The sequence below is a fragment of the Falco cherrug genome, chromosome 4 (genome assembly GCF_023634085.1).
Source record: "Falco cherrug isolate bFalChe1 chromosome 4, bFalChe1.pri, whole genome shotgun sequence".
NCBI lineage: Eukaryota > Metazoa > Chordata > Aves > Falconiformes > Falconidae > Falco > Falco cherrug.
This window is the reverse complement of record NC_073700.1, coordinates 98956213-98970269: the sequence shown is the minus strand read 5'-3', so window position 1 is coordinate 98970269 and position 14057 is coordinate 98956213. Positions and strand designations below refer to the sequence as shown.

The 14057-nt window shown below is 40.5% G+C and overlaps 1 protein-coding gene and 1 long non-coding RNA gene across 3 annotated transcripts in view; one reads left to right on the top strand and one right to left on the bottom strand.

Annotated features, from left to right (window-relative positions):
- LOC114017718 (uncharacterized) overlaps window positions 1–14057 on the top strand; it is a 44341-nt gene that overhangs the window by 1817 nt on the left and 28467 nt on the right. The gene's annotated exons all lie outside the window — the stretch shown is intronic.
- Window positions 24–8296, bottom strand: LOC102058061 (C-C chemokine receptor type 5-like). 2 transcript variants are annotated; one of them, XM_055709158.1, is made up of 3 exons: window positions 8138–8296; window positions 4217–4377; window positions 24–3546 (listed from the first exon to the last, which is right to left on the bottom strand). In XM_055709158.1, the coding sequence occupies exon 3, from the start codon at window positions 3533–3535 to the stop codon at window positions 2465–2467; it is 1071 nt and encodes a 356-aa protein (XP_055565133.1). In that variant the 5' UTR covers window positions 3536–3546; window positions 4217–4377; window positions 8138–8296; the 3' UTR covers window positions 24–2464. The 2 variants fall into 2 exon arrangements, with proteins under 2 accessions (XP_055565133.1, XP_055565134.1); XM_055709159.1 differs by lacking the exon at window positions 8138–8296 and adding an exon at window positions 7914–8061.

Here is a 14057-nt window from a genome sequence, read left to right as displayed (position 1 = left end):
GCAGGAGGGGGAGGATCAAGAAGTCTAACACACAAAAGTCAACCAACTTTAATGGATTGTATAATGATACAAAATATTACAATCTATTAGCAGAGTCCTTAATGGAATGCACCAGCAATGCTACCAAATGCCTTATGTTGTATTACCTTCTTGAATGTGGATCACAGTTCACTACAGTAGCTGGGTTCTGGCTTGTTCTCATTCACTGAAGCATGGTCCCTTCTTGGTGAGGTGATAGCAGCTCTTGATAAGCTGCTGATCCACTGGGCCACCAATCTCTTAAGTTCCATCTGTTTTAGAAGCTGCTTGTTGCTTGGAAAGGTCCATGCTGTAAAAGAGAACACTGTGAAGGATCCATGCTGCTTTTTGGCATGCCTCTTGGAAAGCTTGTCAGTGTGCTCCTGCATGTTTGATTGTTGTACTTCGTTCCTGCAGGGCTGGTCAAGATACATACACTGCCTGGCATCAAAGCCCTACAAAGTAACTTCTTAAAGACAAGGTGTCTTAAGGGTCAAATGGAAGTTCTTGTCCAGAGCAGAATAAAATATAAAAATGTTTTCATGAAGGTATTCTAGAAGGAGGGGAAAAGGCCAGCCTATCTAGAAGTTACTGCAAGTAGCTTTCTATCAGTTTAAAAAATAAATGCATGTATTTATAATTTTATGCTGAAATTACCCATTTTCTGCTTATACTGTTATAGTTACCTGTTTTAAAAGAACAAAGTCCAGAAAGTAACTGATGCACAGGGTCTTAAAAAGCACTGCAGCTGAAAATCTTGTAAATTAGAAGGTGTAGTATACTTTTGTTACACTTCCCATGTGGATGTAGTCCAAAAGTGGTGCTTAATATGACAAAACTGAGTAACTTAAAACAAGTGGTTTGATAAGCAAGATTTCCCTATTTCACTTACTGATTTCATATGCACTTGGCAATGTAAAATATCTTTGAGGCTGCTTGAAACATTTGCTTCTTTGAAAATATTATTTAAAAGGCTATCTAGGGGAATTGGGAAACAGAAATTGCCCTGCTGGAGAAGAACAGCAATCAAAATATTCACTTTTCATTTCCTGTCTCCAGAGTTATTCAAACTCATCTGTTTTAGGGGAAATAAATGCTAGAAAGGACAACTCAACCTAAATTGATTAATAGTGCGATTATGGTATGATCTTAAGTGTGTGAGTATCCCCATATTTATTTCATCTTTTCTATGTGTTCAAGTGCTTTGTAGGATCTGAGCTTTAAGGGGAAGCCCAGTCATATTTGATCATCAGTCTTAGTAATTATAGAAGATTCGACTCTCTGTAAAACTCCTAAATGGCAGAAAAAATCCTTGTCATAGCCCCCATATGATAGCTGCTTCTAAAACATAAAAAGGGATGCACTGTGCCCTTGACTCTCTAGAACAGAAATTATTTTCACTTACTCATATGTTTTGATAACTTAAATGTCTGTAGCATATGCTTATCTCTAAAAACATCTGGCTGAACCCTGTTCAGAAATCATTTTCACACCTCTAATGCTGTTGTGGTTTTGCAGCCATTACAACTTCATTTGTGTTATATTTTGAAGTTTTTCTCTTATGTAGGCTAGAAAAATGACAAGCAAAATCACTGTACTAAGAAGCTAAAGTGTGATTGACTCATTGTCCACATTTGATGTAACCTGGTTAAAGCTCCATGTGCAATACTTTATTTTTAAAATATTGTAAACACATTGATTTTCTGATCAATGATAGATCATTATATTAGCTTTTTAGTATGAATAGCATATAAAAAAGCAGTTGATGAAAACAGAGCCTTCTGAAATACCAAACTCTCAAGTCACTGACATAGCAACACCTAACAGTTAAAACTCTTAAGAGAAAGATCCAAGAGGTTGATATTCAACCATAAGCAAAGAAAAATATACCTTGAAATATCAGAGTTTATTCTAAATGTAATAAAAATTCACATGCTACTTGTAAATATTCTGTATCACAGACCTCAGTGATTTTGTGTTATTTATAGAGATACACAACTAGGCTAGTGAAAGATGTGACCAAGACTGGGTTTAAATGACTGAGATACCTTGTGTAAAGTACAGTCAAGAAATATTTCCAAAGAACCAGTGCCAATTTCTAACCTCTAGTTCACTTCAAAAAATTAGTTTATGAGCCTGCTAGCTTAGTCCCTCAGCTTTTGTGTGGCTTTGGGCCCTATAGTACAAAACTATGCTTTTACATTCAGAAAATAAGAGAACGCTTTTCCCACCGAATCCCACATTAGCATATCTAGGTATCTAGTTTCATACATCCTTTTAATTTACCTACAAATACCCAAATGTATGAGCAAATACAAGCTTTGGTACATATGTACTCTGTGATTTTTGCAGCTGCCTTAGAGCCAGTATCCAGGACAAATTCTGCAGGCTTTCATCAAAGATTGGATTTAACAAAAGTCAATTCCACTTTTTCGCTAGACACAACTTACAATGCAGCAGAAACTTCCTGCTCTCCAGTAGATTGTGTGTAGGTGGAGCTAGCTCGTTCAGCTGTGTCAACATAGAAAACAGGACAGTATTTAGAGAAGTGGAATGCAATCTGCTTTCTGAAAAAGCTATGAAGATACTTCCTAAATTTTTCTCCGGCAAAGGCATAAATGACAGGGTTGATACAACAGTGGATCATTGATATTGTTTCTGTCACTTGGGTTGCTTTGTGCAGCTGACCACTGCCTTCACAAGTAGTGATGGAAAATGCACCTTGAAAATCACGCAAGAGAATGCAAATGTTATATGGTGCCCAGAAAAAAAAGTAGGCAATCATTATGATAAAAATAAGCCTGACTGCTTTATGTTTCTTCTCATTCCTACATTGCAGTAATGTTTTTATAATTTGTGTGTAGCTGCAGATCATAATTAACATAGGAATAACAAGTCCCAGGATGTTCATTTTTAAGGTCAAGAATTGCTTCCATACATTTCTCTGCTCTGACGGATAATGAGCACTGCAGGTATAACGTGAATTTTCCTTTTGAGTTTTGTGAAATACTATCCCAGGGACAGAAGCAAAAATAGCAACAGCCCAAGTGACAACACTAGTGAGGATGCCATAGGTAACTGTCCTAGCTTTTAAGGCAAACACTGCATGCACTATGGCCAGGTACCTGTCTAGGGTCAACAGGATTATGAAAAAGATGCCGCTGTAGAAGCCAAGGAGGTAGACGCCTGAGAGAATTCTGCACAGCGCCTCCCCAAAAATCCAGTCATGAACAGCGTAATAAGCCCAAAAAGGGAGAGAAAATATAAACAGCAAATCAGATATTGCCAAATTAAGCAGGTAGATGTCAGTCATGCTCTTCAGTCTCTTGTATTTTACCAGGATAAGGACAACAAGCATGTTGCCTATGAGGCCAAATATCACCACTAAAGAATAAAGCGGTGGCAAAAGGTTTGCTGCAAAGTGCTTTTCCTCCGTTCCCATGCATGGTGCTGAATCACCGTAGTCAAATTCTGTTGTCAGTGACCAGTCGGCTAAGTCTGTGGTATGGTTTTCCATGGCTTGTTTGTCTGGAAAGGAAGAAAAGGATGTTAAACTAGAGGAAACGCTAAGCTTGGCAGTGAGGGGAATGAAACATGCTGGCGTCCTCATCTGGAACGGTTTTTGCTTTTGAGCACACAAGCATTACTACGTCAAGGTCTGGAAGTGAATGAAGTTGCAGAGCTCCCAGCAAACCCATCTATATACCTATGAAGTCACGTTGCCGCATGTTGGGAAGTGTGGTGCGTGTCATTTCCTACGTGTACACGGTCTGAAGCGTTCTTCCTCCTCAGCAGAGCCTGTCAGCTAACTGACCCAGCCAGAAGCAGAGGAATGATGAATGTCATCTCAGCAGTGAGAAGTTCAGGGCTGCTGTGCTCAGCAGTGGCTTTGCAAAGGGGCAGAGCAAGCCAGCAAGGCAGCAACAGGAACGCGGAGCAGTTGGCTCGCAGAGCGTAGCCATGTTTCTCCCTGGGACCTGGCCACCTTCCCGTCGTGCCAACCCGTAGTGTAGCCCTCACCCAGGGACGGCCAGGCACTTTGGCAATAAATTGGTGCCTGCAAAGGCACTGTGACAGGGGTCAAAGACAACTGAGTGGTGCATGTTCAGGTTGTGACTTCCTGGGAGTCTTAATGCCTCTGGGAATCAGGTCACTGGAGGTATAGAAATGACCTTTGCGCAGTCCTAGGCATACCCACCTGGTGGACCTGCTGTCCTGGGTGTTGCAGAGCAGCAAGATGGCCGTGTTGGTCTGGGTCAAAATGGCAAACGCCGTGTGCCGTTACAGAGTCTGGGTCAGGCGCAGGCCATGGAAGCGTGCTGGTGTTAGGGAGTTCTGGAATGAAAGTGGTGCGCAGTCCTGTAGAAAGAAGAGAGAGGTAACCACCTTGTCAAATGGCATAAAAGATGACAGTTGCTATCAGTGTTGCGCATCTCCCTGCCAACTGGACGACCTCCCCAGTGCTTGGGGATGAAGAAAGTTTTGATTCCATGTTTCAGTAGCTGTTTAGCAGCTGTGGTTCAGGAGCTCCAAGGTTTAGATTGGTTAAGTGTCTTGGAGAGGGCACAAAGGCAAAAGGCAGATATGGCCATCACTAGGAGTGTGCACTAGCAGTTCTTTGCGTGTAGCGGCTGTTTGGTATCGTCCTTCATCCTGTCAATCGATGTTTCCAGTGAAGTGACACAGTAACTGAGGAAGTGTAAGGCTTGCCCGAACTCTCTGTCCCTCCATTTTTGTTTTGGGGACTGTTGGAGGGATTGGGCTACCCCTGCAAGAAGGAGTCCCAGCCTGGGAGGTAAGTGGGCAGCAGAGCTATGAAAGCCCTCAGGCGGGTTCTGTTATAGTGGGAGCAGATGAAGGCTTATGACTTTGGTGTCAGCCCTTCCTGTTGCCAAACTCTTCCCCTTTCCCAAGTGCCGGGTAGGACTGTGAGCCAGATGCAGGAGCATAACATTGTGTAGTTTGGTCTGTGAACAAGTTGAGGAGAACTGTCTTCTCACAGACCCCCGGAGAAAATGGAAGAACTCCTGTGTGTCCCCTAAGAAGCTGGGAAGAAGATTTTGTGAAGACGGGTGTTCAGAGGGACCAATGTGCTTCCTGGTCACTTTAGTGGGGAAGTGAAATTGATGCGTGTGGCAGCCACTCAAATAGAGCTGTTTGCTGTCTGGTAAAAGGGCTGCTCTTTCTTCCTGTGTCACCACGACTGCTTTTATCAGACACTTCATTGCAGATTGGTGGCTGTTCCTAGCAGGCTTATGGGTTTGAATTCTGCATCTTCCTGCCAGTTTGATGCCTTCACCAAGGCAGTTGGATGTTCTCTTGACAAAAGCAAAGGACCGTTCCTGACACAGAAGACTTCAGGTGGTACATCTGCCCCAACTTGCTGTGTGATCCCTGCCCACTCATACATACATGAGCACAGCTGTGTTTGCTCCTTTCCTGCTTACAGCCCTGCCGTACGCTTTTTTCAATGGCAACCTCTAGCCTGTGTGACTGCAGGCATCTTTTTCAGAGCCCACATTCTGAAAAACACCACTTCATTCTCTCTGCACTTGAGTTCTGCAAGACTAAATGTAACTGAAGAAACTCAGCCCATGGCTGGTATGACACAGGGGCAGGCCCTCAGTCTTCTTTTTTTGGTATAAGCTCACAATGGTCCATTTTGATTTACAGCCTGTGAAATCTCTGAAGTGTCTCTTTGTGTCTCTCTAGACAAAACTGCCCAGTTGAAGGGAGTATTTTCTGATGTAAGCACAGATCTCTCGAAATGCTAATGTCCATATCTTGATTATGTCAGAGTGGTTAACTTAGCTAAACCTAAGCAGAGGTCTTGTGGAAGGGACTGGTTGCTAGGTCTTTGACCACTTTCCCATGACCTTACAAATGAGGATCTGAGTCCATCTGCCCCCAAATATGAATCTGCCCCCCAAAAAAGGAGGAAGCTTTATTGAAGAAAAATCTGCACCTTCTAAACAAAAATAAGTGCTGCTTTTGCAGACTTTTTTTCCCACCCCTTCTCCACATCTGGCTGTCAACTCTGCTCCTAACAGTATCAGGAATGAGACCATCCATGTTCAGACCTTACTTTAGCATGTTGAGTATGGCATGAAGTCTTCTTCTGGAGAACAAGGAATAAGAGAAAATTGGTGTGTTTTAATAGTTTGTGTCTCAGCTTTGCCTAGATACAATTTCTTGGGGAGAAAATAAGTACTGTCAAACTCCTCAAAGACCAGCTTTCAGGAAGCTATGGCAATCTCTGTGAAACAGTTTTTTTCCACAGCCGTGCTAACTACATAGTAATTACAATACTGAGATAATGGTTTTGTTGGTAAAGGAAGTGGCTGTGGTTCAGGTGTATTGACAGTAAGTTGATTTTAAAGTATCTAAGGGTTTATATTTCTTAAGGACTTTCAGCAACCCTTTTTTTTAAAAAAAAAAAAAAATAAAATAAAACCCTTTTTGGTCCAAAGCATTAACTTCTTTATCTCTGAACTACCAAGAATTGGGCACTTCACCAATATTTAATATTCCCTTCATCTAGATCTGCTAAGTCTATGTTGCATGCCCTAACAATACCAGTCCCTGGTACTGCATATAGCTAAATATCCTCATTTCTTATGTGTCAGTCAGCTGTGCTGTATACTGGGATTATGGAATGTGGCTACAACACAGTGCCAAACCCAGAACATCCTGTCTTAATGATCCTGCACCTGTGTGATGGTCATGCATAAACATGGGTATGAAAAACACCTGAGTCATAAACCCAGAGTGGGATTTTATGAGTATGTGATTGATAGTGTTCATGCAAATATTATTGCAAAATGCTGCCTTGATATTACTGTGGTAATTCTTGTCACGACAGTCCCTTTTTCCTGCTAACTGCTGTCTCGGTGCCTTCCCTCCTTTTCCACTGCCTTCTTGGAATGACAACCACCTCTTCTCTGCATCTTATTTTCTTTCTTTCAACCCTTTTTGCAGGCTTAAATTGTGTTCTCCTCTCTGAGTGCTTCCGTCCGCTAGTTGAGCCCCATTCCTCTAACCTAGCCTTTGCTTCAGAAGCCTCTGTCTGCAAAAGTACCTACTACCCTGAATTGTGTATAGTATACAGCACATGCTGACAATGGGAACTGCAGGTATTAATTTGGAAACCAGAAAAAGGAATTGTAAGTTTTGTGCTTTATCCTATAATCTCAGTGTTTTAGGAAACAGCATTGGCCATTAGCTAGAATGCTTCACTGGGTTAATCAAGCTGGCTTGTTTACCTAACTAGAGATATATGACTGTTTTTATGTTTCCTGGTTGCGAGGAAAAAAACCCAAAGATATCCCTGCAAGATCTCTGAAGAAAGAATATTTCAAAAAGAGGTCTGTATTATTTTGAATACAGTTTATATAAATGCAGTATTTCTAGAAATCTGAAATCTGCTATAGAAATTCTGTTGCTCTGGTTGAAACTAGCAGTCATGCAGTTTTCAAGAAGAGCTCTCCATAGAAAAGCTGCAAATTCATGCCTCTGTATCAGACTGAGTTTCAGGTCAGAGCTCTTTGTTTTTAAAGAGGCAAAGATTTTATTAAAGTGAGTTTAAGTTCATTTGCACAGTGCTATAAAATGGTAACAATTAAAAAGGTGTAATGGATGGAGGTAAAATGCTAAACCACACTGCATGTAAACAGGTTCCATAAGATAGAGTATTTAAAATACATCAGATTTTCTGTAGTTGTCCTGTGAGAAGAATAAGTACTCTTCACTCAAATAAGCTGTTTTGTCTTTGCAGTAACAGTTTTAACATGCAGATTTCCATCATTATATATCATCTTTAGAGAAAAAATCAAAGAGGCATACTCTATTATAGTTCTTACTTAGATCAATCTCTGAAGATATATTTCTTTGCTTACCTGGACCCTCTGCTCAAGTCTTCTAGTGGTTCTGCCCTTTAAAAATAGTGTATTCTATTTAACATATCCTGTATATTTCTCCAGGGTATTTTTTTAAAGATGAGTACACTGGCAAGATTCCATAAGTATTTTACACCTCAGGCAGTAGACTACCTAAGCAACTACTAATTACTGAGGGGGGAGGGGGGGGGTAACAGGAAAAAAAAATAGCAAAGATGACTTACCATATCTCTTATGGTGCAAGTGATGGCCTGGATTTACATCAAGAGTAACACCAAACTGGTTTGACAGTCACAGTAAGAAGGTCAAAAACACCTCTTCCTGCCTCAAGAAGGATGTATCAGTTTGAAAACTTTTAGCAAACAAAACTGTGTTCATTTAAAAAAAATCAAGGAGCAGTTCTCTTTTTTCTAAAAATGGTTCATCAGATGTTACTTTTCTAACTGTGAGATGTGCAGAGATGTTGAAATTGTGGAGGATCCTCCTAGGAGCTGAACTCAAGGTTTCACAACCCACAGCTGTAGTTTTAGAAAAAGGCTTTTATATTGTTTTCTCTTTTTCATTTAGCTAACATCTTTGAATCAAGAGCAGTTTACATGAGGTTCATCCCTTTACATTTCTCAGTAATTATATTTCTTTTATGGTTTTTGTCCCTGAAGTGGGACCTTTTGAATAAAGCTGCCACTTTTATTCAGAATTACCTGTGCTTTCTTTTGGCTTGCTCTGAGTTGCAGTCCTTATATTTTAGGAGATATGATTGATTCTGTTTTTCTCTAACTGGTCATTTGGACTGTGGGGTTTTTATTATTTTAACCCCTGTCATAAGACTGTGACTTAGTCTGTTCAGTGAAAGTTCTGACCTTCTTTTAAAGCAACACTGTTGCTTACTTTTTGGAATTAAGCTTCAGAAAAGCCTGATAGAATCTCATTTCTTATCAACTTATTTCCATGTGGGTGATCCCCGTGACTTTTAGAATTAAACTGATGCTGCACTGGGAGCAGCTTTTTAGATCCTCCTTAGACATCAGAGAAACCACACAGGAGGTAGGAAAGGTACAGAGGAAGCAAGAAAGAGATGGTGCCTTATCAGATGCCTGAGAACCCTTGAGAGAGAAACCCTGAGGAGATAACTAATAAAGTGCAACCCCCTGCCTCCCCTTGATATCTCTTTGGAGGGTTCTGGAGTATCTCATCCTGTCAACCTTGAAGGCACTAAAGACATGTCTTTCCTGCACTCAGTCCTTAGTATCCTTAAAAGATTTTAAAATGCCAAAATCCATTGAGATGTCTTGCTTCGGATGCTGTCATTCCTTAATGGAAGTCAAGGGAATCACAACTTCTGAATTACATCTCACATCTGGGAGAAGACAGTAAAAAGCAAAAAGCTCAGCCTGTTTTCCTGAACCTGTCTTTGCATGAGGGACTAATCAAGGTCTTTATTCTGTAGGCTAGATAGATTTTTCTCTTCCTATCCTAATCAGCTGTTCTGATGAGCTGGAGTCTCAATATCAAAATCAATGGCCACCGTAGAGTATTCTAAGGGTACGTTCACACTGCCTTACTTAATGGACTATATTAGACCCCCTATACAGTCAGTGGAAAGAGCTGCTTCTGAAAATGTTTCCACTACACCTAAATCAAGCTCCTAATTGCTGCTGCACTTTGCTGACAAAAACCTGCATTTTCATCATTAATCCTTTGCAAACAAGGTATTGTATCAATTGTATTCAATGTGTAATTCCTCAACAGTCTATATACTGAACTTAAAAGACTTTTAAGGATTTCTTTCTGAAGTGTGCTTCATTGTTCACTGTTTGTTACATATTACTGAACCTACTGGAGACTAATACCTTTCATAATCTCACACTATATGAACAAGGGAAACTGTCTTAAACCTGTTGCTGGACTTGCACATTTTACATCAAGCTTTTGATTCTGAAATATGCTCTTACAAAACTGTTCTCAAACTTTTGAACTAACAACAACTTAAAATTAAGACATGGTAGGCTGGTCTTCAGAAATAGTCCCTTGTTCCCACAGATTCATTGACTTTATTAATGTTTGGTTTTGTTGCTTATAGCTTTTCATTCTCATAGCACAGTGATCAGCAAGCGTAGCTGGATATTTCATTTACTGATGAGCACTATAAGGTGTTGTATGCCAACAGAGGGCCTCTGCCATTCATGGTTATAGCAGCTTACTAAGGGGAATCGTTTTGCTCTGCTCACCAGCTGGCTCTTAGAGCTGGATGAGAGACTCCCCACAGAGGCGTGAATAGCTATGACACTTGGCAGCTCAAATATGGGGACAGACTCTGGCAACAGGCATCTGGACTGTGACTTGATTATCAGCACCTACATGATATGCTCAATTAGCTCTACACCAGCTGCAGATAAGCAGAGCTTTACAGTGGCTGTAGGCGTGTCTGGGACCCTTGTGCTCTTTGCTGGGCACTGGGGTGCTCGTGGTGTGTTGTTCATCAGTGTGGGTAGGGCAAGATCTTTCTTTTGTCTCCCTCTCCACTCGCCTACTCCCCACTCTCAATGGGCCCCTGCGGGACTTGGTCCCCCATCCAGTCTGAAGCTCCATCACACCAGCCTGGGACTGGCAGTCTTGCTGCTGCGTCACCCCCTCTTCCCTGCTGCCCTCTGTCTGACTCCATCCAGTGTGTGTGTAAACACTGACGTATGGACAATGCAAGCAGCACATCCATTGTTACAAGTCAGATTTTTTTCAGCTTTTCTCAATCCCTTGCCCAGCATCACTTTGAGAAAGTGCACTGCTGCTTGCCATGAACTACAGCAGATTTTAAGAACCTTCACCTACAGATGCGCATCATAATTTTACCAAGAAATTGAAGCTATTGTTCCAGTATCAGAAGGAATAATACAGTGGGTTAATATAGGTTGGTATTTTACCTATTAACAGTTTTACTTTCAGAGATGAGTAGGAGTTATGTTTAGTAGAGTGGCACTCATTCCCTCCATAAAGACATTCCTGGAATGGCAGTGGGTTTTGTTCCTTGCCTATGGGGCTCAAGTTGTTGTACTCAGCAAGTATGCAACCATGTACACTGTCAAGTAAAACTGTGTTTGTCAGTCTGTTCTATCTAGTGACTGATTATATGATTCATTTTCACAGTAATCAGGCCATCACACTGATGTATCCAGTATATAAATGGTATGGCACTCCCCCGAGGAGATGTCATCATTTATGTGAAATCTGCACCAGTACTGAAACATCTACTAGGACATAAACCAGATGCTCACATACCACTGTGACATACCAATGTCATCAAGCAGAATTATGGGTACTGAAATTTGAAACTGCAACTAACAGTTTCCATTCAAGTTAGTACAAACTTGTACCACCTGAAGAAGAAAGACTGGGGAAAAAAATGCCTAGGACAGAATGGCAGATATCTTTCTTAGAGGTACAAAATATAATAGTGCACAACACTCTTAATCAAATTCTATAGCTACAGCAAAGCAGATCATACTTTTCATCTGAGAAGAGGTCTAATGAAGACATGTGAACACAGACTGGATGCATTTCTTTTTCCATTGGTTCCCCCAACTGTATCTCATTTTCTTACTTGTTACATTCACAAAATCCATGTCCAGATTATGTTAGTATAAACATATCCTTCATTATATCAGTAATAGTTAAAAGTCTTTGTTTTGAAGAGGCTGAATAAAGACATCCAGCTAAAACTACTTTGTTGCTTAGGGCTTTTTTTTATCAAGCTTTTCTTTCAGGCTGTTGAGTTCTTGTAACTAATCTTTTGCTGCCGTCATACAATCACACACAATCTTACATCTGTGAGCTATATTTTTTTGAGGAAAAGGGGGGGGGGGGGAGAAAATGGAGGGGGGGGGGAATGTTATATACCATACCCTAAGCTTTCTGTCATGGAGATTGGTAAAAAAAAAGAAGCCAGCAAAACATTTCACAGTTTTGAATAAGCTGGGGTACAAAATAAACAACAACCTCTGGAAGACAAAAGCACTTCTACATGGTTGTTTACTGGCAGTAAGATCAAGGGTTTTTTCCCCTCTGTAATTCTTCTGTTTTCTGTTTGTTTCTCTCTTGTAAATCTTGCACACACATAATTATCCATTGCAGCACATATTAATGGTGTTGTCATGGTATTATTTTTGTTTTGGCTTCCCCCAGGCTGCTCTTAACTGAACTAGCTGTGTTTCCTCATGCAGTGAGGGGGAAGAGAGCGTTGCTTCCTTTTACCATTTTTGTCCAGGCTTCTGATGTGTGCTGCCCTGTTTTATATATAAGGGTTTATCATAGTACAATAGACCTTGCTTGTGGCCCATAGCTATGCATTTCACAAATTTTTGACTCTCAGAATATAATTTTTACGTAGGCCTTTAATTCTCAGAGTTTTCAGTTTTCAGGTATATTTATAATACATAAATTCTAGGTCTAGAGGTGCTGTTTGGGGCTATATCAATACTACATCAACCGTGAATTGGAAATACTCCTCACTCTACATGTAGATCCTGGGCCTTTGATCAGGCAGGCTGGGAAAATCACACACCAAATTTCTTCCCAATGAAAACTAGGTCACAGAAAGTATGGACAGAGTCTGTATAATGACAAGGTGTGTGCCAGGACCCAGGAACCAGAAAGTACTTTTAAAAGCATGCTAAAGATTAGATGTAGTCTGTAATTGTCCATACCTCATGATAGCATCCCTGGAAGTTATGTCCAAATGGCTCCTTCACTTTCATCCACTTCGTTTTCATTCCATTCAAAAAGTATGGTATCAGGATAGGTTGTGTTGTTAATGTCATGTGGCTAGCGTCCTACTGTCACAACCTTGTAGACAGTTCTGCAAAGCTGATTGCCACTTGAAGGTTTGTGCAGATTTGCACATTGACCGGGGTATCTGATAATGCTGTCTTCCTCCAGTTCAGTGTTGTGCCCCCCCACCTTCCCTGAAATAGTCATTTCAGGCTTGAAACACTCAAACTGAGATTGCTATCACTGTCACAGGAATTAAAAAACTGCTTGGCAGTTATACAAATTTATACAACATTTATTTTCCCTACTATTAAATTTTCTGAATGAAGTATAGCTCCTGATAGGCAAGTATCACCAGAACATGGGTACAAAGCAATGCCTTGACCCCTTATTTCTAGGCAAACATCCTTCTTTGTTTTGGCCTGATTGTTGCTGATATTCTAAATGCACCAGAATTTACTTGTTTGGTTTTGTTTCCTCTGCTAGCTTAATTTTTTTATTACTATACTAAAGCATAATGCTTCTAAGGCCACAGTGCTGCTAGCAGAAGTCCAGTAGGCAACAGTGGTTGAAAAGAGCAGCAAGATTAAGCTTCAAAATAAGCAGGATCAGCCTGTTGTGCTGATTAACCTGGTCAACATCATGTAATTCTCCTGGCACTTCTTTATTTTTTGTTAACTGGAACAACATACCATGTACATTTGTCCTTATGTTCTTTGTATTCATCCCTTCTGTAATTTTCACTGGAAGGGGTGATACTTATTTTGGTGTGGTATTTGAGTAACACATAACTGAAAGTCTCTTACTTGCCTGAATGTTTTAATGTTCTACTTGAAGTATTTATCTCTGATCTTCCCATTACTCTACCTATCACTTTACTAGTCTCTGTTAAGGCTAATAAAGTAATTCTCTCATTTTTTGCCACTACTTTTTCCTATTTAACCATTTATACTGCATTTACCTGTATCTTCTTCTAAAACATGTATACGTAAAGTCACAGTTGGGTTAACAAACAAAAAAGTCTTATGACAGGAACACTTCTATGTACTGGTTACCAGAAGTTTCACTATTTCTGTGTTTGTTCTTTATATACTTACCACAGACAAACCAATGGCGGTGATTATAAATCAGGTGGTTGCTTGTGAGTACTGCTCAGTACTCACCAACACCATATATGCACTTTTGCTACATTTCCTTTTGCCCCTTAGGAAGTCTGCTCGACAGATGGCAGAGTTATCTTTTGCTGTGTAGGGCATTCCTCTCCACATGCTTCTGAACATGTGGCAGTAACATCTTCTGACAAGAATGTCAGACTCTGTCCTGTTCTGTGCATAAAATAAACTGTTTGATTGATTTAAAGGCTGTGCATAGATATTTGTCCAT